Below are 23,745 nucleotides of genomic sequence, written 5' to 3'. Positions count from 1 at the left end.
CTTCAAGCTAGGAAAACCATCCTTAACTACCTTCCACTCCACGCCTATGCAGGCACTAATTCCCAGTTTAAGGGCTTCGAGTTTGGGCAATTTACTAACAAAGCTCAAATCCTTCCACTGAAAACAAGTCCCGTAAAAAGCTAGTTTCTTGAGGTTCTGCGGAAAAGCATCTAGAGGAGGAAGGATTGGATATGGAAATGTTTCTGTAGGAGGAAGGGCCCAAGATGGTCTGTCCAGAAAAATTGCTCGTAATTTTTGCCTCGTGAACCTCAAAAGGCCTGAAGATGTAATGCTTTCCAGAAAGCAAGCATAACCTGAATAAGTAAGAACAAAATCTAATTCCTCGAGCTTATCTAAGTAATGAAAACCATAAAGGTCCTTGCGAGTACGAAAGTCTTCCCAGATGCCACATATTTGCAACTTCTTTAAATTTGGAAATTGTCTGAAGACGGACCTAGTACAATGCCAAGGATTCCATCCAGACAGACATTGTAAATTTTTCAGAACTAAACTTTTCTCTGTAGGCTCATGATACTGCAAGTAATTCCAGTCCAAATGGAGGTGCCTCAATTGTGGCATCGTCAAAATTTCATATGGTAATACCAGAGGATGTTGCCGGGTCTTAGGCTGTAAAGGTTTAAGTATAAAAGTTTGCAGATAACATAAGCTAGATATCGATGGAGGAATGTCTACTGAAAAAGATGAGGAAATCTCTTCTCCTAAATAATGCTGCAAGCTAGGAGAAAGCGTCAAAGCTAGGTATCTCAAGTGAATTAAATCTAGAATCGAACTGGGAAAAGCAGAAAATCTCATTAAAGCAAGATCTAGTACTCTTACTAGCTTGAAGTGCAACATCTTTGGTATGAACATTGTTTGTCTATAACTGATAATAGAACGAAATTCATTTTTAGGATACCTTGCCAGTATTTTCTCAGTAATATACTCATGCTTGATCACTTGGATACTGATCCGACCTCGACTCTTAGAGGAAAGATGCATAGATTGCACATATGAATTTTGATACTTCTCTTCCCTCGTAACATTCACAATGTTCATGTTTCTCAATCATGCATTCCACAAATCTCAATTTTTCCATCAAATCTCAAATTGCGGTTGGAAATTAAACTTCTATCTATAAGTTCTTTTAGGCATTTTTCTGCCACTTCTTCTATGCTTTTCCTCTCTTCCACCTTCATAAATCCCTCTGCTGCCCATAATTCCACAAGTTTATTGACTAAAATCAGTTCATCCTCTTGGAAGATTGCAAAATATAGAAAGCACGGTTTTAGGTGATGAGGCAAGTAATGGTAACTTAATGCAACCACCCTCATGTATTGGACATTAACCCCTGTGTTTACCGTTGAACTTACATTCTTGACAATACTTTTCCACTCATCCAATGATTTACCAATTTTGGAGAGAAGTCCGGCAATCAAAACAAGTGCTAGAGGTAATCCTCCACAGTTTAGTGTAATTTTTTTGCCAAGTTGTTCAAATTCAGGGGAAAAATAGTCTTTCACAAAGACCTTTTCGTACAACAAACTCCAACTTTCATTAAAATTCATGAGGCGCATATGATAAGGAGTCTTACCTGAGCTAGCACATTCAGCCACCTCCACATTCCTCGTGGTCATGAGTATTCGACTCCCATTGTTACAGTCTGGGAAACATCGTTTTATACTATCCCATGCTTCTCTAGTCCATATATCATCAATGACTATCAAGTAACTCCCATATTTTAGAAGCTTTTGTAGTCGGTCTGCTAGTTGATCATCATTTTGCTGCTCATGGAATTCATCGATCTTTTCACTTATAGAAGAAAGAAGGCCTAGAAGCACATTTCTGGCATAGTACTCTTGTGAAAAAATTGCTTTTGCACGAATGTCAAAGTGAGACATAATGAATGGATCACTATAGATTTTGTTTGCCAAAGTTGTCTTGCCGATGCCCCCCATCCCGACAAGTGAGACAACTTCTAGTTCCCTTGCTCCTCTAGCAAGTTGATCCTGCATCATCTCGAATTCATTTTCAAGGCCAACCATCTTATCATCAGGCTCTAAGCCATGTCGTGAGGTACTAACAAGAGACAAATTTTGTGCTTTAAGATCTTGGATGTTCTTGAGGTTGTTTTGAATTTCCATCCACTTCTTCATCGTTGAATCAATGTGTCCTACTACTTCTTTTACGAGGCTATAAAGATTCACAAAAGCTCTTTTTTTTTTCATTTTCGGGCAAAATAATATTTCTTGATTCCAAGTCAACCTTATATTCTGATTCGTCTGCTAGCTCTGCAATTTGCGCATCCAAGCTTGTTAATGCCTCATGATCACCTGTTATATTGCATGAATTCTCCATAATAGCTCTCAAGGATTCAAGCTTTTCATAGAACAATTGCATCACAAGTCCAGTCGATTCCATTGATTGTTGTATGGTGCTCATAAAAGAAGTAATAGCAGCATAAGCCATGTGCCTCTGTATGTATGCGATGCAAGTGGCGAAGCCAGGGAAAGGGTATTCAAACTTAAAAGAAGTAAAAAGAGTCCCGACAAAGAGTGTTCATTATTACATACTAGAGCTGAGGTGTTTTACCACCTATTAATATTACATACTAGACCTGAAGTTTTCAGTTACAACACAAAAATTTCAGCTCTAGAGCTGAAGTTTTTTTACCACCTATTAATATTACATACAGTTGCTCGTCTTGTATTAGCTAGGTAGGTATAAATATTTTTAAATTAATTAAAAACGTGAAAGGCACAAGAAAAAAACAAAGGTCAGATAGGGATATATACATGTATCATCTGATAACATAAAAGTTTGCAGATAACATAGGCTAGAAATTGGAAGATTTAGTATAAAAGTTTGCAGATAACATAGGCTAGAAATTGATGGAGGAGTGTCTATTGACGGGGGAATTATCTCTCTGTCTTAGATAGAACTCACAATCTCCAAGAAATAGTCCAAATACTGATGGAATTCACATTCAGTCTTCTCAATATGCGGCCATTACCATCCGATTGCAGCCACAAAAACCATGTTATGATCTTTCTTTTAATTCGTTTTAACTATCTGGTTTCTGCAACTCACTGGCCCGACTAATCCAGATATCCGCAGGATAGGCCAACTAAGGGAGTTAAGTACTCCCTACCAAGAAATTCTCCATTCTTGGGGCTCGAGTTCGAGCCCCTGGCTAAGAGCGGAGGGATCCCAACCATCCCACCGCATCCTTTGGTGGTGAAGTTTTAATAACAATGACCTATACTATGATGCCAAAAAGAAAGAGTGGCAAAAGACTAAATCCTTAGAAAAGAGGAATTCAGCATGTCATATTTATTTGGATCAAATAGATAAGGATGATTTAGTAAGTTAATAGATTTTAACTTCCTAATACTAATGAAATCTTTTTAACTCTGCTTGTATTCAGTATTGGAAGCTTAGGAAAAGGTGGTAATTTTGCTCAAGTAGAAAGCATTCATGTGAGCAATGCTTTCTTCTATGGAACTACAAATGGAGCTCGTATCAAGACATGGCAGGTATACTAACCAGACTTAGCCATTGAAAAAATGAATTAAAATCAGAACTAATAATATTGAAACTTCACACATGAATTTACTCTTCTTAAATGCGCTGACCAAAACAAAAGGCGGATTCAGGATTTAAACTCAATGGGTTCAATGTTCAAGGTTCTTAGCTTCAAGCTCATGTACTTTTGAGACTACGGGTTCATAATTTAGTATATGTTGAAAAAATTGGTAGTTTCAGTTGATCCCGTAGTATATAATAGTATATAAAATCCATCTGCCGCTTACTATTAACTTCTTGTGAATAGGTTGGCAGAGGATATGTACGAGATGTCATATTTGAGAATCTTGAATTTAACTCTGTCAAGAACCCCATTATACTTGACCAGAATTACTGCGATGTTTGAGGAGCTTGCAAGGAAATGGTAATACAAGTTAACATTGCTTTAAATACATATTCAGCTTAATAAAAACTTGTTTGCGCCTGATGTTCATACCAAACCAATGAATGCACGACAAAGGCCTTTCACACAATTTTTTTCTGCTAAGGTTAAATTTCTTGGTTTGGTGTATAGTATAACACTGAGTAAGGTATAAATATTCATTACCCTTTTCATGATAGGTAACTGGAGTGCAAATCAGCAATGTTATTTACCAGAATATATTTGGAACATCGAGCACAGATATCGCCATAAATCTAAACTGCAGTATGTCAGTGTCATGTACTGATATAACTATGCAACTAATACAACTAACATCAGCGACACCAGGAACAGCGACACCAGGAAGGGAAGTCACTGCTTATTGTAGGAATGCTTATGGCCAAGAATATAGTATTGACATAGTACTAACACCAGCAATTCTTTGTTGTGTGCATAACCAGAAAAGCAAAGGAAAAGACAAATAAAATGAAACAAACTTGTCAGTGTTGTAGCACAGTAATCATTGTACATTGAATTTTTTGTTTAGCCTTGATTTTATGCTTTAAGTTATGTATTGCTAATTTCGTATGTTGTACAATAGTTGATGTTGGATGAAAATGAGACTTGCAACGGTTTTCGCTTGATGAGAATTTTAGAGCGAACTACAGCCTGAGTTCTCTAAACTATTTCTTTTAACATTTTTTTATTTAAAGAAAAAAGAGACAAGAGATGGGGCAGGACAACTTATCAAAGAAAAAAGCCAGGGCATTCACCTGACCTCACTGAGTCTAAAATAGTGAAATTTAAGCAATTGTTGGTAAGTTTCCCAGACTCGAGGCCCTCAAACTAGCATATGATGCCTGCAAAGGCGAGGAGCGGGAAGTAGTTGAGGACGGGTTTGTTGCGGAAGCCAAATGTATATAGTGTGAATAAGTCACAACTACTATACCAAATATTATGACAGCCACCAAATAATAAATAAGACAATAAAACAACAATAAAGAGAACAATTTACGAGGTTCGGCTAATTTTGCCTACTCCTCGGACACAACCAATATTTTATTTCACTCCAAAAATACAAGTGAAATAATACTAAAGAGAGAAATACAAATGCCTTAAACAGATGAGAAGGCAAATGAGCGGTGTGTTTAAATCCTAAACATTAAGTCTTCTTTTATAGGGGGAAAATCCCCCCAACCCTTCTTTTCCCACCGATGTGGGACAAAAGGTTTTGCCAAATTCAACAGGGTTTACTCGATTGCAACTGAAAAGTATGAGAATTCGATACTGGAGATCTAGTAGTATTCACTTTCCATGACGTGAACGACTATTCATCAAAGTTTTCTGGTACTTGGATTTGATACCTTAAGATTTTGCAGAAATAACCACACTTCAGCTAATTGATATACGCATCTGTAAGGAGTCAGTTGTGAATTCTGCCAAGAATATTCAAGACGAAATTGAGGACAGCTACGGAAGTTCTATTGAGGTCCGTTTTCGTTACCTCCTTTAGGTCGTATTTTTGGTTGAATTGCTTTTATAATTATTACTTGTATTCCTGCGTTCAACTTATAGGATTATTAGTAGCAAATGATATACTTTTTGAGTTTTGAAATACTTAGCTGACATGTACATTCACCAGACAATTTATTTTCAACAGGATATTGGAGAAAACTATGCAAAATCTGTTGAGTTCCATATCAGTTAGGCTTGTAAGGCATCTTTTCACTTGATTCTTGTTATGTGAATTAATGCATCCTATTTATGAGATAAGTAAGAACATGTGACTATTCTGTGCTATTTAGTCGTCTTTCAAAGTTTAGGTCTAGGGCAGCCCGGTGCACTAAGCTCCTGTTATGCGCGAGGTCCGGGGAAGGCTGGACCACAGGGGTCTATTGTATGCAACCTTACCCTGCATTTATGCAAGAGCCTGTTTCCACCGCTCGAACCCATGACCTCATGGTCACATGGCAGAAACTTAACGCCAAGGCTTCCCTTCTCTTTCAAAGTTTTATGTATAATAGCGAAAGAAAGTTTAATTTCCTTACTTGTTTAGGCAGGCCTAGTTTCTCTTATAACCTACCAACATTAAGAAAAGACTGAACGAAAATCCAATTGCAACCTACCAATATTTAGAACAAACACAACAAAAATGAAAAATCCATGGAAATTTGAAAAATCCAATTCCAACCTAAGTGATATGGACCTCAACAGAACTTGCATAATTATCTTCAATGTCCTGTTGAATCTGCTTGGCGGAATTCCCAACAGATTTTGCACAGCCCATTACATCAACTAGAGCAAGTGTAATGGTTCCTCAGATACCGATAGTGGGAAGGGCTACTGAGCGGCTTGGTCCTCGTCGCTTGTTTCTGCAGAAAAAAATAAAAAAATAAAAAGAAACATCCACAAAGGATGAAAAATGAAATGTTAGAGTTTCACACTATCAGTGTGATTTAACTTATTAGAGCAGGTTATTGCTCTATTATCTAGGTTACTATATCGAGCTTACTATGAAGAGTTATATGTTGTTGTAGATCAATTTTACACAGCGATAAAACAAAATACGCGGCAGTGCGCAGAACTAAATTCTTACTGGACATGCCTGCTAATGAACGTATGACTCTAGAGCAGCAAACAAAGAATCATGGACATTTAAGAGGATTAATAACCTATGAATCTAACGTAAGACTATCTGTTTACTATACTCTTGACCAAACAAGCCTTAGCATTTATATTTTTGACACAAAAATACAACCACAAGCAACAATTATAAGAAGTAAATCAAGGAAGAAGATGTCTTACTGAGGCTCATGGATATTGACCTCAACAAAACTTGCATAGTTGTTTAGAATATCCTCTTGAATTTGTTTGGCGGAATTCCCAACAGATTCTGCACACCACCTAATATCAATTAGTGCAAGGGTGGTTATATCTGCAAAATCTTGAGGGATTGAATCCAAATCCCAACAATGTTCAAGAAATAGTCGTTCAAGGCACGGAAAGTGATCACAACTGGCTCTCCAGTAGCGAACCTTCAAACGTTCCAGTAGCAAAAACTTCAAGCTAGGAAAACCATCCTTAACTACCTTCCACTCAATGCCTATGCAGGCACTAATTCCCAGTTTAAGGGCCTCGAGTTTGGGCAATTTACCTACAATGCTCAAATCCTTCCACTGAAAACAAGTCCCGTAAAAAGCCAGTTTCTTGAGGTTCTGCGGAAAAGCATCTGGAGGAGGAAGGATTGAATATGGAAAAGTTTCTGTAGGAGGAAGGGCCAGAGATGGTCTCTCCAGCAAAATTGCTCGTCGTTTTTGCCTCGTGAACCTCAAAAGGCCTGAAGATGTAATGCTTTCCAGAAAGCAAGCATAACATGAATAAGTAAGAACAAAATCTAATTCCTCGAGCTGATCTAAATAGTGAAAATCATAGAGGTCCTTGCGACTACGAAAGTCTTCCCAGATGCCACATATTTGCAACTTCTTTAAATTGGGAAATTGTCTAAAGACGGCCCTAGTACAATGCCAAGGATTCAATCCAGACAGACATTGCAAATTTTTCAGAACCAAACTTTTCTCCGTAGGCTCATGATACTGCAAGTAATTCCAGTCCAAATGGAGGTGCCTCAATTGTGGCATCGTCAAAATTTTGTATGGTAATACCAGAGGATATTCCCGGGCATTAGGCTGTAAAAGTTTTAGTATAAAAGTTTGCAGATAACATAGGCTAGATATCGATGGAGGAATGTCTACTGAAAAAGATGAGGAAATCTCTTCTCCTAGATAATGCTGCAAGCTAGGAGAAAGACTCAAAGCTAGGTATCTCAAGTGAATTAAATCAAGAATCAAACTGGGAAAAGCAGAAAATCTCATTAAAGCAAGATCTAGTACTCTTACTAGCTTGAAGTGCAACAACTTTGGCACGAACATTTTCACTCTAAAACAGATAATAGAACGAACCTCATTTTTAGGATACCTTGCCAATATTTTCTCAGTATTCTGCTCAGACGTGATCAATTGGATACTGATCCGACCTCGACTCTTAGAGGAAAAATGCATAGATTGCACACATGAATTTTGATACTTCTCTTCCCTCGTAACATTCACAATGTTCATGTTTCGAGCTTCTCTCAAGCAGATTTCACGGGTCACATCATGCATTCCACAAATCTCAATTTTTCCATCAAAACTCAAATTGCGGATGGAAATTAAACTTCTATCTATAAGTTCTTTTAGACATTTTTCTGCCACTTCTTCTATGCTTTTCCTCTCTTCTACCTTCAAAAACCCCTCTGCTGCCCATAATTCCACAAGTTTATTGACTAAAATCAGTTCATCCTCTTGGAAGATTGCAAAATATAGAAAGCACGATTTTAGGTGATGAGGCAAGTAATGGTAACTTAATGCAACCACCCTCATGCATTGGACATTAACCTCTGTGGTGACCATTGAACTTACATTCTTGACAACACTTTTCCACTCATCCAATGAATTACCAATTTTGAAGAGAAGTCCGGCAATCAAAACAAGTGCTAGAGGTAATCCTCCACAGTTTAGTGCAATCTTTTTGCCAAGTTGTTCAAATTCAGGGGAAAAATAGTCTTTCACAAAGACCTTTTCGTACAACAAACTCCAACTTTCATCAAAATTCATGAGGCGCATATGATAAGGAGTCTTACCTGAGCTAGCACATTCAGCCACCTCCACATTCCTCGTGGTCATGAGTATTCGACTCCCATTGTTACAGTCTGGGAAACATCGTTTTATACCATCCCATGCTTCTCTAGTCCATATATCATCAATGACTACCAAGTACCTCCCGCATTTTAGAAGCTTTTGTAGTCGGTCTGCTAGTTGATCATCATCTTGATGCTCATGAAATTCTTCGATCTTTCCACTTATAGAAGAAAGAAGGCGTAGAAGCACATATCTCGCACAGTACTCTTGTGAAACTGTTGCTTTTGCACGAATGCCAAAGTGAGACATAATGAATGGATCACTATAGATTTTGTTAGCCAAAGTTGTCTTGCCGATGCCCCCCATCCCGACAATTGAGACAACTTCTAGTTCCTTTGCTCCTCTAGCAAGTTGATCCTGCATCATCTCGAATTCATTTTCAAGGCCAACCATCTTATCCTCAGGCTCTATGCCATGTCGTGACGTACTGACAAGAGACAAATCTTGTGCTTTAAGATCTTGGATGTTCTTGAGCTTCTTTTGAATTGCCATCCACTTCTTCATTGTTGAATCAATGCGTCCTACTACTTCTTTTACAAGGGAATAAAGATTCACAAAAGCTCTTCTTTGTTTTTTTTCATTTTCGGGCAAAAAAATATTTCTTGATTCCAAGTCAACCTTATTTTCTGCTTCATCTGCTAGCTCTACGATTTGCGCTTCCAAGCTTGTCAATGCATCAAGATCGCCTGTTACATTGCAGGATTTCTCCATAATAGCTCTCAATGATTCAAGCTTTTCATAGAACAATTGCATCACAAGTCCAGTCGATTCCATTGATTGTTGTATGGTGTTCATAAGAGAAGTAATAGCAGCATAAGCCATGTCCCTCTTTCTCTCTCTCTCTCTCTCTCGTGTGTATGTGATGCAATACACAGAATCTCTCAACAGAGTTTTTGAAGCCTACTCTGTTGAAAATGGTGGTTTTTGATAATAATTAAGTTTGCTTAGAGATTCTAGTTTAAGAACAAAAAAAATTAGTTGTAAGCTTTCATTGGTTGACTGAAAATTTCATTAGTTAAAAGATGACCTATTAAACATTAATAGAATAAAGGACAAGTACATGAATAATTTATACTAAATGAATACTTGACTAAGCTGTAGAGCCATTCCAACTGGTAAATTTGTATAAAAGCAATTTTATTTGTTAATTAAAATGAGAAAAGCTTAGCTGGCTATAAATCCCACACTGCACGTCTTGGCTTCTTTTTGAATAATCAGTTATTTAAGTTCATAGAATAAGTTATTTATGACATAAACATTAAATTATGCCTACACATACAGCTTGTGTTCATAAGTCAAACCTTCCTTTTATCAGGGAGAAAATTACCGAGGGATGTGATGAAATGAATGTGATCTCTCCACCCTTAACGAGAGAAAAATCCAAAGAGCACATATTAGCCACGGAGCTCGGATATGGTTTTCTGATTAGACATCCATGGATTACATATGGTATCCAAAGGTTCGGGATTTGAACCTTATGGGTTCCAGCATTTGGGCAAAAGTGATAATTTCAGCAAGTAAGAAATTTTAGATCAGAAGGAGACTAATATTGATATCAGAAAAATATAAGGAAAACACAAAAGAATCTAACTTTAGATCACATTGTAACACAAAAGAATCTAACATCAGAATCTAAGAAACTGAAGAGAAATAAGAACAAAGATACTCTCCCACAAATAGCCATATTTATATGGGGAAGATGCATTAGGAAAACCAACTAAAAGCTCCATACTTAATTTATTTGCATTCGCATTACAAAACTATTTCAAAAGAGCTCTAAAAATTGATATTCTTGGCTGTCACAGGCCTAACAATCAAGCTGAAATAGATTAACTAAAGTAAATATTCTTGGCTTTCACATGCCTAACAATAGTAACCTCAACAGATGTTCCATAGTTATCTTGAATGTCCTGTTGAATCTGCTTAGCGGAATTCCCAACAGATTCTGCACAACTGCTAACATTAATCAGAGCAAGTGTGGTTATATCTGTGAAATCTTGAGGTATTGAATCCAAACCAAGACAACGTTCCAGAAACAGTCGTTCAAGGCATGGAAAGTGATCGCAACTGGCTCTCCAATAACGAATCTTCAAACGTTCCAGTAGCAGCAACTTCAAGTAAGGAAACCCTTCATCAACTACTTCCCACTCGTCGCCTATACATGCATCATTTTCTAGTTTAAGAACCTCGAGTTTGGGCAATTTACCAACAATGCTCAAATCCATCCATTGCAAACAAGTCCCACTAAAAGCTAACTTCTTAAGTCTTTGCGGAAAAGCATCTGGAGGAGGTAAAAGCAAATGTGGCAAAGCATCATCAGTAGGAAGAAGGGGCAGAGATGTACTCTCCATCGAAAATTTCAGCCTCCTCAGAAGGTCTTGTGAAGTAGCGCCTGAAGGTGTAACTGTTTCCAGAAAGCAAGCAGCATCTACATTTCGATAAGCAAGACAAAATTCCAATTCCTCGAGCTGATCTAAGCAGCGAAAATCATAGAGTTCTTTACAACTACTGAAGTCTTCTCCGATGCCACGTATTTGCAACTTCTTTAAATTAGGAAACAAGAGAGATCCATTACAATACCAAGGATTCCATCCATACAGATACTGCAAATTTTTCAAAACCAAACTTTTCTCTGTTGGCTCGAGATACACAAAGTAATTCCAATCCAAACGGAGGAGCCTCAATTGTGGCATTACCAAAATTTCCGATGGTAATATCAAAGGATATAACCATCCTCTTCGCCAGTCCCCCGATAGTATAAAAGTTTCCAGATGACATAGGCTACATATCTGTGGAGGAATGTCTATCAAAGTTTGCATATGGCATAAGCTAGGAGAAAGAGTCAAAGCTAGGTATCTCAGATGAATTAAGTCAAGTATCTCACTGGGGAAACGATCACATCTCATTAAAGTAAGATCTAGTACTCGTACTAGCTTGAAATGCAACAACTCTGAGAACCAATTCCCACTAAAACAGATAATAGAACGGACCTCAATATCAGGATACCTTGCCAAGTGGACACTGATCCGAACTCGACTAATAGAGGAAAAATGCGTGGATTGCAGACGTGGAGTTTGACCATTCTTAGCTCTGAGAACATTCACAAAATTCATATTTCGAGCTTCTCTCAAGCAGAGTTCACGGATCACATCATGCATCCAACAACTCTCGATTTCTCCATCAAAACTCAAATTGTGTATGCAAATTAAACTTCTATCTATAAGTTCTTTTAGACATTTTTTTGCCACTTCTTCTATACTTTTCATCTCTCCTACCTTTAGGAATCCCTCACTTGCCCATAATTCCATAAGTTTATCTACAAAAATCAGTTCGTCCTCTGGGAAAATTGCAAAATACAAAAAACACGGTTTTAGGTGATGGGGCAAGTGATGGTAACTCAATGCTAGCACCGTCATGCATTGGACATCAATATTTGTGCTTACCACTGAACTTACATTCTCGGCAACACTTTGCCACTCATCCAATGCTTTACCCATTTTGGAGAGAAGTCCAGCAATCACAGCAATTGCTAGAGGTAATCCTCCACATTTTGATGCAATTCGTTTCCCGATTTTTTCAAATTCAGGAGAAAAATATTCTTTCTCAAACACCTTTTTGTGCAGTAAATTCCAACTTTCATCAAAATTCATGAGACGCATATGATAAGGGGGCTTACCTGAGCTAGCATATTCAGCCACCTCCACGTTCCGAGTGGTTAGGAGTATTCGGCCCCCATTGTTACAATCTGGGAAACATAGTTTTATATCATCCCAAGCTTCTGTAGTCCATATATCATCAATCACTACCAAGTACCTTTTGCCTTTTAGAAGCTTTTGTAATCGGTCTGCTAGTTGCCCATCATCTTGCTCCTCATAACATTCATCTGTCTTTCCCCTTGTTGAAGAAAGAAGGCGTAAGAGTACATTTCTCACACAATGCTCTTGTGAAAGAGTAGCTTTTGCACGAATGTCAAAACGAGACACAATGAACGGATCACAGTAAATTCTGTTAGCCAAAGTTGTCTTGCCGATGCCCCCCATCCCTACAATGGAGACAACTTCTAATTCCCTTGCTCCTCTAGCGATTTGATCCTGTATTATCTCGAATTCATTTTCATGGCCAACCATCATATTCTCCATCTCCAAAGCATGTTGAGATATATCGACAAGAGAGAAATTTTGTATTTCCTGATCTCTGGTGTTGTTGTACCTATCCCATATTGCCATCCACTGTTTCATGGTTGAATCAACGCATTCCGCTGCTTGTTCCAATATAAAAAAGAGTTCCCAAAAAGCATTGATTCTTTCATCTGCAGTTTCTGCGAAAAGAATCTTTCTTGACTCCGAGTCAACCATATCTTCTGTGTTGCATGCTACCTCTATGATTTCAGCTTCCAAGCTTGTCAATTCCTCACGGGGATCGGCTGTTGTTTTTCTCGGTTTCTCCATAATAGTTCTCGAAGATTCAAGCTTCTCATAGAACGATTGCAAATTACATCCAGTAACTTGCATTGATTCGTGTACGGTGCTCATAAGGCAAGTAATTGCAGCATAAGCCATGCCCCTCTTTATCTCACTCTCGGAAATGTGTGATGCAAGTTGATCCTGTATCATCTCGAATTCATTTTCAAGTCCAACCATCTTATTCTCAGGCTCTAAAGCACTATCAGATGTAGAGGCAAGAGTCAAATTTTGTGCTTCCAGATGTTCATTGTTCAACATTCCTATCCACTGCTTTACGGTGGAATCAATGCGTCCTACTGCTCGTTTCATCTTGAAATGAAGTTTCCAAATTGCTATTCTTCGTGAAATTGGACTTTTTGCAGCGAGAACTTTTCTTGATTCCGAGCCAACTATATCCCCTGTCCTGTATGCCAGCGCTGCAATTTTAGCTTCCAAACTTGTCAATACCTCAAGATCATCGCCTATTACTTTCAACGGTTTCTCCACAATAGCTCTCATGGATTCAAGCTTTTTATAGTACTTTTGCAGGTTAAGTCCAGTAGATTTTACTGATCTAAATATGATGCTCATAAGAGAATTAATAGCAGCATAAGCCATGTCCCTCAGTATGTATAGGAATTTACTCAGGTTTTCAAACTTAAAAGAAGTTAAAAAAAAATTCTGACAAAGGCGGTTCAATATATATTATATACCTCAAAAATCTAATATTTTACCTATATACGTAGTATAATTCTTCGACGAAAGGTGGCTAATTGATCACCCTCACCAGAGTGATGCAATAAGGGAGTTTCTGCACAGAGAAGAAGGCAGAATATCTCTTTGTTTTGTAATTTCTCAATTTAAAAACAGAAAGTGCAAAAGGTCTTTTCTTTTATTTCTTAGCTTCCATCACATTTCCAGCTTGGTCCACCGTCTGCTCTAGTCTCTATCATGTTGGTTTTAGATCTAATTTTCCACACCGCGTTAGATATTACTCCTTTCTCTTTATTTGATACTATTTTCTAATTAGCCCGTTTAAAAAAGAATTTCCTATAAAAAATTTTAATTGAGAAGTATTTATAGCCACACAAATGCTATGATTTATTTAATACGACATGTCTCAAAAGTCTTTATTTCTTTATTAAAATTTATGTCAAGTCAAATTATGACAAATAAATTGAAACGGAGGGAATAGTACTAGTATATGTAATTCTTCTTATACATGCCTTTTTTCTTGGGGAAAGCAAGAATTCGAGCGACGGGCTCCGAATCGCCTGAAATTTTGTGGAACCATCAGAAACTACCTAATGAATAATAGTGATGTTTTACCATGAACATTCTCCGTTTTTGGTGTTTAGGGCCATAAAACAGGAATTCAAGTTGATTTCTAAATTTTTTGTGCTAATATCCATATCATCTTCATGAATTCGGGCGACGTGATCCGAATCGCCTAAAACTTTTTTGGGCCCATCATAAACGACCTAATGAATAATAGTATTACTTTTCCATGGTCGTTCCTCGTTTTTCAGCGTTTTAGGGCCATAAAACAGGAATACATGGTGATTTTTAATTTTTCATGCGCTAATATCCATGCTATCTTCATGAATTCGTTCGATGGGCTCTAAATCGCCTAAAATTTTGTGGCCTATCAGAGACGACCTAATAAATAATTGACATTGCTTCACCATGACTATTCCTCGCTTTTTAGCATTTTAGGGCCATAAAACAAGAATTCAAAACAAATTTCAATTTTTCTTATGCTAATCTCCACACCATCTTTATGAATTCGGGCGACGGACTCCAAACCGCATAAAATTTTGTGGACTCATCAGAAATGACATAATGAACAATAGTCATTATTTCGCCATGACTGTTCCTTATTTTTTGGCATTTTTGGGCCATAAAACAGGACTTCAGTATGATTTCAAATTTTTCGTGTGGTAATATCCACATCATCTTCATGAATTTGTGCAACAGGTTTCGAATTGCCGAAAATTTTCTTGGACCATCAGAAAAGATCTAATGAACAATAGTCATTGCTTCGACATGACTATTCCTTATTTTTTGGCGTTTTAGGGACATAAAACAGGAATTCAAGATGATTTTTATTTTTTCGTGTGCTAATGTACATGCCATCCTCATGAATTCGGGCGACGGGTTTCGAATCTCATAAAATTTTGTGGGCCATCAGAAATGACATAACGAACAATAGTTATTGCTTCGCCATATTCTTTTCTTATGTGTTATTTTAGGGCCATAAAATAGGAAATTAGAATGATTTCTAATTTTTCGTGTACTAATATCCACGCCAACTTTAAGAATTTGGGTAATGGTCCCCGAATCCCATAAAATTTTGTGGGCACATAAAAAAGACCTAATGAATAATAGTTATTGCTTCTCCATGAGTTTCTCATTTTTTAGTGTTTTAGGGCCATAAAACAGGAAAACTGGATCATACACAATTTTTCGCCCAAATTCATGCAGTTGGTATGGAGTATGGACTATAGCACATGAAAAATCTGAAATCGTCCTGAATTCTTGTTTTATCATCTGAAAACACCAAAAAATGAGGAACAATCATGGATAAGCAAATGACCATTGTTCATTAGGTCGTTTGATGGGCACGCAAAATTTTAAGCGAGTTGGAGCCGGTTCCCTGAATTTATGCAGATGACATGGACTATAACACACAAAAATTCGAAAATTGTATTTAATTCCTATTTTATATTCCTAAAATGCCAAAAAATGAGGAACAGTCACGACGAAGCAATGTCTATTGTTCATTAGGTCATTTTGATGAGCCCGTAAAATTTTAGGCGATTCGAATCCGGTTGTCTGATTTCATACAGATGACAGCACACGAAAAATTGAAAATTGTCTTGAATTCCCATTTATGGCTGTAAAATGCCAAAAAGTAAGTAACAATCATGGCAAAGCAATTAGTATTGTTTATCACGTCGTTTCTGATGGACCTAAAAAATTTTAGGCGAACAAGTGTCTACCAAAAAAAAAATCTACAAAATTAGCATGTACTAATACACACTAAAAAGTGGATATAATCACTAATTCGTATTGCATGACCTCGAAACACTCGAAAAATGAACTCGAAAGTCAATGAATATTGGTCGCTAGTAGTGTACTCGCTTTTAAACTTGTCTTTTTTTTTCTTAAACAAATTTTATACCCTTTTTCCAAGACACCATCACATCCTGACTACTAAGGTTGTTCATAAAAACCGAATCAAATCGAGTAAAAAAATAGATACTTTTTTTATTTGATTTGATTTTGATTTTAATATAAAAATAACCGAAAAATCCAAACCAACCTGATTATAAAAGTGGCAATTTGAAATTTGATACACACACACACACACACACACACACACACACACACACACACACACACACACACACACACACATATATATATATATATATATATATATATATATATATATATATATATATATATTATACATTTAATATATATACGGTATATGTTAATCGTTTGTACTTTTAATCTAGTTCGTTGCTATTATAATAATCTAGTTCTTTGACGTTATATCCTTGTTGTATATTCTTTTGCTAAGTATGAGAATCTATTTCATATTAAAAATGATCTATTTTTAATTGAGTTCTTAAATTATTTATCATATTTTGATTCAATTACCATCAATATATTTTTGGTAAATGATAGATTTCTCAAAGAGCAAATGGGTACATTAAAAATGTAGTCGCTGGAATATGTTTTGGTAGTATGTCTCATCTTTAAAAAAAAGCTCTCCAAAAAACCAACATAAACCAAATCGATAAAAAATTGACTTAATTGGTCTGCTTTAGTTATTTTTATGAAATAACCGATCCAAACCGAACCATGAATACCGCAACGAAGGATTTAGATAATGCCATAGCAAAATCGGATAGTAATAAGTGAGTAATGGCATATATGGCCCAAAATGGTAATGCCTGTGGCATATTTATATTTAACTATTAACAAGTGGCATAAATAGATCAGTTCGATGACATATTTTTTTTTTTGGCAATCCGCTAGGCAAGCACCTAGGGCTAGTTTTTTTTTATTAATAAATGAAAATAAAAGTACAACAATTAGGAACAGTACAAATAAGGGGGACAATAACACCGGTATTGTTACCTGTATGCCTTGGCTATATAATCACTCCTCTGCGCCTCACATTGCGTTAAGATGACAACCTCATGTAGAGGATTCATGGTGTAGCTGCCGACAATGTCTCACGAGAGCATATAATCTCATAGCCGTGTGGATATTTTTCCAAAGGCATAGGACCAAGGCAACTCAAACCGGGCTAAACCTTACCTTACTAATCCTATTGAGGCAATGAAAATGCCTCACCTACTAGCACGCATGTAAAAATAAGAACTGGAGAGTACCAAATATTCAATGATCATCACAGAGTTTATAACATACTCTGTGATGATATACAAATGAGAATACTAATAAAGTGGTATAATAGAATGAAGTACCAATTTGGTTCATGTCCCTTCTTTTCCAAACATGTAAAATCTTCAATTTGCAGTTCTTTGTTGTGTTCCTCAACCGTGTTCAAAAAGTATTCAAAAATCATCATTTTTTTTGAACGGTTGGACCTCGTTGAGATAGTTGTGGCATCCTTCTTTTGTTTGGCAACTCTCATTGGAGCTCGCCTAACATTTAAAAAATTACTGACCTTGTCGTCCCAACTATTTTTCCTTGTATGTGCTTTTTTTATTTTTCCACTATGCATAGGTGATAGGTCACCTTTTCTTGATGCCTCTTCCCGGCATTGATTTAAGATATTATCTTCCTCTCCTTCTTCATATATATCTCTACCTACCAAAATTGGATTTGGCATGTGTTGAGAAACACCTTGAGTCATCAATGTATTTCCAGCTTGTGTATGAACCATATTTGCCGTACTTTGTTGTTGTTTTTGTGATTTGTTCCTGCTCACATTCCCACGACCAGTGCAAGAAACTGTTTGACTTAAAGAAAGTAGAGGAGCAGTACTTACAATTGCATCAAGTAGTTATCTCTCCTCAACCGAAATAATTGGAGTAGTTGTTGTGAGTTGCTGCTGCCCAGAATTTGGTTTTGTTGCTGCTGTGCGATCACCAGTATGCATACTAGTTGAGGCTTGCAGATCATTTTGTTGCTGCTGCATTTTAAGTGTTGGTGTAATCACAATTTGACTTGTATTAACACCTGGAGTGGCCTGCTTGGCACATGTTTCCGCAGCGCTAACCAACCTTCCAGCTGCTGCATCAGGCATAGCAGCAGTAGGAGAGTAGGAGAGTTTCTGGGTATGAAAATAGGAGTATGAATGTTCAATTTGGTCGTGGGACTTGATGTTGTTGCCTCATGAGGCTTTGGCTTTACTGGAGGATCGATCTCCTCACCTGCACTCTCCTGATCAACCTCCTGCTCACCTTCTTCAAATGAATAGCCATCAAACCCATCACCCCAATCATCTTCATCATCCTCCTCTCGTTGTTCACGCCACAACTTAGAATTGGTAGCCATTTCCTTCACCTTTTGTTGGATAACCTCATTGTTGTTCCCAGTTGACAGGACAAGCTGCCCAGATTCACCTTTGAACTCCCCAAAAGACTACTGACTGAGAAGGGACATCAAACACGGATGTGTTCAAAGTCACCATTGGTTGTTTAACCAAGGTGGTGTTCATTACCATTTCTGCCTGGGCCTGTTTGATAATGTTTTCCACTTGTGAACTGGAAAAAAGAATCATAGGAGTGCTGGCCCTTGGTACAAGCTCGCCCTTTGACACTTCTGCTACGCTGCTATTTATAGCATTTTGTCGCTGCTCAACCTGCATCATTTTTTTTCTATTTGGAGTGCTTTTTTTGCTGGAAACCGTTGTCCAGTTATTCTTACTAATTTGCTACCCAGCTTCCTTTGAATCTTTTTCAACATCAGTAGGTGTTGAAACAATTTCAGCTGGAACTAAAACAGCAGTAGATACATCTACAGGAGTTGTACCTGCTGCTGCTGATTTCTCAACTGGTTCAACCAGTGCAACAACATGATCAACAGTTGTTTTCAATGCATTAGTAGACTTCGAATGTGCACCTACACCACTATGTCCCGCCCTTGCTACACCTGCAGCTGAATTTTCCATATTCACAGCCTTACAGACTGTAGCATCAGCACACTCCAAGGCCTTAGTACTTACATGTTCCTGGCCCTCCTCATTCACAATAATAGCTTTGTATCCTGCTGCATTATCAATTTGTTCACCTATACCATTAATAGGTCGATCACCTCCCGCTACTGTCCCTATACTACTGCCATTCCCTCGATTCCTAGCTAAGGCACGATCGACATGAACAATAGCGACACTCTTTGAGATCCCAGAATTGCTGAGAATCTGTGCACCATCAGGGATATTAACATCAGTTTTTTTTTTTACTTGCACAACACCTCTAACCCCTGTTGCATCTTCTCTTTTACTCAAATCATCACACACTTGCTGCCTAGCATTCTTATCATTTTTTGATCCTTCTATAAGTTGTTGCCCAGCTCTCTTAGCATTCAAAAAATCTCTTGCATCACCCTGCAATTTTTCAACTATTTGATGCTCATTCTCATCACAAACACGAGCTGCTTGAACTGCCTTTCCTTTTAAGCGCCGACATTGATTTTCTTAGTGTCCTTGATGCTTACAATGGCCACAATACGAAGGCAAATTATCATAGATAATTTCCTGGTAATCCTCAACAATATTACCAGTTTAACATCAAGATATTGAAGCCTAATCTTTTCAGGAAGTTTGTCAAGTAAATCAATGATAACCTTGACTCTTGCCGTGCTAGGACGAGATCTAACTTGTGTTGCCTTATCAATTGCGATTGGTTTTCCAATAGCAGCCGCAATGGACAATAAAGGCTTACGAGCAAACAGTTCAGGCGACAAATTCGGCAAAGAAATCCAAATAGCCACCTTCGAAGTTTCCTGATTTGGATTATATCCAACACTCCAAGGGAAAACTCTATATTGATGCTCCCTTCCATTATGTTGAAAATACTTTACAGCTCTTGCCAAACAAGCAACATAATCTTCATGTTGATCACGACGAATTAAAATTTGTCGTGGAGCCAAAGAACTGAACAAGCAATTACCTTTTATACCAAAGATTTTCGGCATAATACTCCTTAAAATCTGTAAATTTGGTGCGTCGCTGGACAGTTTTATCATCACTGCTTGATGTAATCCTTCCTCCTTTGCAAATTCTTCACGTTCATCCATGGAAAATTGAATGGTAGGAACTCCATGAACAATTTCAAAAGGTTTCAAACTCGTTTTTGTGAGAGATGTGGCAGATTGATTTTGATTCAAACTTGCTGCATATGTAACAAAGTTATTGATGTTTGGAGTAACTTCATTTGAGTTTGGATTCTGCTCTCCCACAGCCAAAGGCTGGGGAGAGACGTTGGCTGCCATGGAAAGGCTCTATTACGCAAAAGTTTCAACACTACATTGCACAGAAAAGAAGAAGCTGCCCAGATACACTGTTTGCTACAGTAATGGACGAACCAATTTGTAGATCTGTAACAATTGGCTATGGATTTGAGGGTGAAACCAATTGGGGATTGTGCGCAAAGAGAAAATAAATCTTTTGATATCAAGTTTGCGAAAATCCACTGCTGGATTCCGAAGTTATGACCGATGAATAGTAACGGATTTACTATTCACCCTTCTTCCTAGAGAGAAGGAAGAGAAAATTCTATGTGAGGCTCAATCAATCTTGTTCGATGACATATTTGTATTTTCTTTTCCCTTTTTTCTTACAGTATCAAAATTATTGTGGTTCAGAGCTAAACCTCATTTCTCTTTTGACTTTAGAAGCTGCATGACAGGTTCTTCCTTGTGCGGTGAAACACCCTTATTTTGCTGCTAATTATTTTCTTCTTTAGGACTCATTTGGTACTCCTCTTTTGACTTGTGAGGGGAAACACCATTATTTTGCTACTTATTATTTTCTTCTTTTAGGAAGGTTCTTGTATTATCATACTTTTTGACGTCCCCAAGTAATGTCTTTCATAGAAACTTTCCTTTTCTAATATAGGGAAAAAGAGGGACCTTTGCCCTTTCTGTTTTAATTTCTGTATTTAAATTGAGAGAATACAGGAAGGGAGCTGGTAAAGTTGTTGCCATGTGATTCAGGAGGTCATGGGTTCGAACCGTGGAAATGCATAGTCTCAAAATTAAAGTTGTTGCCATGTGATTCGGGAGGTCATGGGTTCGAGCCGTGGAAATGCAGAAATGTATAGTCTCAAAATTAAAGTTGTTGCGATGTAATTCAAGAGGTCTTGTAGAAATGCAGGATAAGACTGCATACAATAGACCCTGTGGTCCGACCCTTCCCCGGACCTCGCATAAAGCGGGAGCTTAGTGCCCCCCTCTGTCACGACCCAAATCCCGGTCGTGATGGAGCCCAACACACTACTAGGCAAGCCCGACCATTATTCAACACTTAACCCAATTTATCAAAAATAGCGGAAAGAAATATCAATTAAGCAAGATTAAAGTACTGAAGAATTTAACAAATACAAAATATAATCTCACTAGGACCCGGTGTCACGAATTTGAGCCTCTAGAATACAGAATATCATCCTAATACATGGTATATCCAAAGTCTGATAATGCGAAAATAAAGAGATAGGATAGGAGGGAGAAGATCAATGGTTGTGAACGTCGTTCAGCTACCTCGATACTCCCAGAAGCTGGATCTGTTGATCAACTGGATCTACTGAGCCTGAGACTGCCCTGGATCTGCACACAAGGTGCAGAGAGTAAAGTGAGTACTCTGACCCAGTGAGTAATAAAAGTAACTACAGCCCAAAGATAAGAAAATCCAGTAAATACACAAAGTAAGCTAAAATCCAAATATACAGCAACATATGGAACTGAGCAGCTAAATAACGGTGTAAATAGAAATACATGAATGCAATGCAATGCATATGATGGTACATTCTAGTACCCACTGCGGCGTGCAGCCCGAGCCATCCATATTTATTTATCGTCGACGACGCTCACTGGGGGTGTGTACAGACTCCGGAGGGGCTCCTACAGCCCAAGCGCAATATCTTGGTTAGTCATTGTTACCTGACCGGTCAGCCATTGTTACCTGACCAATTTATATCATACAGTGCCATTGTTACCACTGTTCAAGTATATCATCCAGCGTCATTGTTACCACTATTTCAAGTATATCACACAGTGTCATTGTTACCAATGTTTCAAGTCACTTTATAATCAGTCCAGGAAATAATATAATAAGCCCTTTGGGCATTTACAAAACAGAAGTTCCAGCCCGGAATACATTTAAAAATATCATTTAAGTTTTCAACACTTAGAATTATGGCTGAGTTTGCAAAACAACATTTAAAACCTTGGACTGAAATTAAATGATATGCAAATTATGCTAAGCGGTAATATCAATCCTCGAAGGATTTTACAAATCGGCACAAGGCCCCAAACATGGCATCAAGCCAGTAATATCAATGAAGTATGTGTATCAATCACCAGTATAGTATAAACATCACACGGGATGGACCAAGTCACAATCCCCAATAGTATCCGACCCCGCACTCATCATGGAGTGCGTGTCACGCCTCCATATAGCATTACTATGTGAAAGTCCGGGGTTTCAAACCCTCAGAACAACATTTACATCTATTACTCACCTCAAGACGGCCAATAGTCTACTCCGCGATGCCCTTTCCTTTCGAATCGACCTCCTCGCACGTCGAATCTTGCCAAAACTACAAGGAATATATTACAACAGGCTAAGGGAATATAACCCAATCGAAAAGACTCGAAAAATATCGAAAATCACGAAATTTGCAAAACCCGAGCGCCGGTCCCACTTCTCGAAAAATTATGAAAGTCACATCACCGGATTCCTCGTCTCGCCACGAGTCCGTACATATAGAATTTACCAAAATCGGAGTTCAAATGACCCCTCAAATCTTCATTTTAGAATTTCAATCTCAAGTCCTAATTTCTTATAATTTGGCTATGTTTTCATGGATTTCAAGGATGATTCTTCAATAAAATCATGTATTTAACTCATAAAACTTACCTCCAATCGATCTCAGTTGAAACTCCCTTCAATCCCCGTCCAAAAGCTCTCAAAATGACTGAAAATGGTGGAAAAATGACCCAAAATCGGATATAAACTCACTGCCCAAATTTTTTGCAATTACTGTTCACCCCGCGCGGTACTGTTCACGCGCGGGTTACTGTTCACTGCTGCTAAAAAAATACACCAGCAGCCAATTTAAATTGCAGCACAACCATTTTTCACTAAAATGGCTCTAACTCCATCATACGAACTCAGAATTAGACGATTCTTGTTCCTATGAGTCACAAATAATAATACAAACACAACCCTTCAATCGAAACTCAATTAGGAGCTCATTTGCCCAGTGCGATATCCATTTCGCTCGTTAAACAATTACTCATGTTTTGCGTAAAAACTCAATCGCGACTTGATGAAATTAGACCAAAATTTCCAGATCAGTCCTATAATTCATTATCAAAATTCCAGAAGTCTCGGAATCAAATTTGGATCTCTAGAACTAAA

At 37.7% G+C, this 23,745-nt stretch overlaps 4 protein-coding genes and 1 long non-coding RNA gene across 5 annotated transcripts; 1 reads left to right on the top strand and 4 right to left on the bottom strand.

The window, feature by feature from the left end:
- Positions 1 to 1,061: 1,061 nt before the first annotated feature.
- LOC142163519 (putative late blight resistance protein homolog R1B-16) lies at positions 1,062 to 2,153 on the bottom strand. The gene has a single exon (XM_075220817.1). It carries the CDS (start codon positions 2,151 to 2,153, stop codon positions 1,062 to 1,064), a length of 1,092 nt encoding a protein of 363 aa, XP_075076918.1.
- Positions 2,154 to 2,485: 332 nt separating this feature from the next.
- LOC142163518 (polygalacturonase-like) lies at positions 2,486 to 4,428 on the top strand. Its single transcript, XM_075220816.1, has 5 exons — positions 2,486 to 2,511; positions 3,425 to 3,533; positions 3,830 to 3,922; positions 3,984 to 4,070; positions 4,144 to 4,428. Exons 1-5 carry the CDS (start codon positions 2,486 to 2,488, stop codon positions 4,426 to 4,428), a joined length of 600 nt encoding a protein of 199 aa, XP_075076917.1.
- Positions 4,429 to 5,937: 1,509 nt separating this feature from the next.
- LOC107830127 (putative late blight resistance protein homolog R1A-3) lies at positions 5,938 to 9,574 on the bottom strand. The gene is made up of 2 exons (XM_016657608.2): positions 6,749 to 9,574; positions 5,938 to 6,315 (listed from the first exon to the last, which is right to left on the bottom strand). Exons 1-2 carry the CDS (start codon positions 9,499 to 9,501, stop codon positions 6,261 to 6,263), a joined length of 2,808 nt encoding a protein of 935 aa, XP_016513094.2. The 5' UTR covers positions 9,502 to 9,574; the 3' UTR covers positions 5,938 to 6,260.
- A 753-nt stretch (positions 9,575 to 10,327) lies between these two features.
- Positions 10,328 to 13,968, bottom strand: LOC107830128 (putative late blight resistance protein homolog R1A-3). Its single transcript, XM_016657609.2, has one exon. It carries the CDS (start codon positions 13,737 to 13,739, stop codon positions 10,509 to 10,511), a length of 3,231 nt encoding a protein of 1,076 aa, XP_016513095.1. The 5' UTR covers positions 13,740 to 13,968; the 3' UTR covers positions 10,328 to 10,508.
- Positions 13,969 to 21,650: 7,682 nt separating this feature from the next.
- LOC142162616 (uncharacterized) lies at positions 21,651 to 23,291 on the bottom strand. The gene is made up of 3 exons (XR_012693841.1): positions 23,242 to 23,291; positions 22,844 to 22,921; positions 21,651 to 21,929 (listed from the first exon to the last, which is right to left on the bottom strand). It is a non-coding gene; the product is annotated as an uncharacterized LOC142162616 (long non-coding RNA).
- Positions 23,292 to 23,745: the final 454 nt, after the last annotated feature.

The sequence above is a fragment of the Nicotiana tabacum genome, chromosome 8 (assembly GCF_000715075.1).
Source record: "Nicotiana tabacum cultivar K326 chromosome 8, ASM71507v2, whole genome shotgun sequence".
In the NCBI taxonomy this organism is placed as follows: domain Eukaryota; kingdom Viridiplantae; phylum Streptophyta; class Magnoliopsida; order Solanales; family Solanaceae; genus Nicotiana; species Nicotiana tabacum.
This window is presented reverse-complemented; position numbering and strand designations above follow the sequence as displayed.

Excerpts from the sequence above, each read along its gene's own strand:
- LOC142163519 (XM_075220817.1), bottom strand. The coding sequence starts at position 2,153 with ATGAAGAAGTGGATGGAAATTCAAAACAACCTCAAGAACATCCAAGAT.
- LOC142163518 (XM_075220816.1), top strand. The coding sequence starts at position 2,486 with ATGCAAGTGGCGAAGCCAGGGAAAGG. Across the intron at positions 3,534-3,829 it reads CTCGTATCAAGACATGGCAG|GTTGGCAGAGGATATGTACG; the intron begins GTATACTAACCA and ends TCTTGTGAATAG. Across the intron at positions 4,071-4,143 it reads CACAATTTTTTTCTGCTAAG|GTAACTGGAGTGCAAATCAG; the intron begins GTTAAATTTCTT and ends TTTTCATGATAG.
- LOC107830127 (XM_016657608.2), bottom strand. The coding sequence starts at position 9,501 with ATGGCTTATGCTGCTATTACTTCTCTTATGAACACCATACAACAATCA. Across the intron at positions 6,316-6,748 it reads GTCAATATCCATGAGCCTCA|AAACAAGCGACGAGGACCAA; the intron begins GTAAGACATCTT and ends TTTTTTCTGCAG.
- LOC107830128 (XM_016657609.2), bottom strand. The coding sequence starts at position 13,739 with ATGGCTTATGCTGCTATTAATTCTCTTATGAGCATCATATTTAGATCA.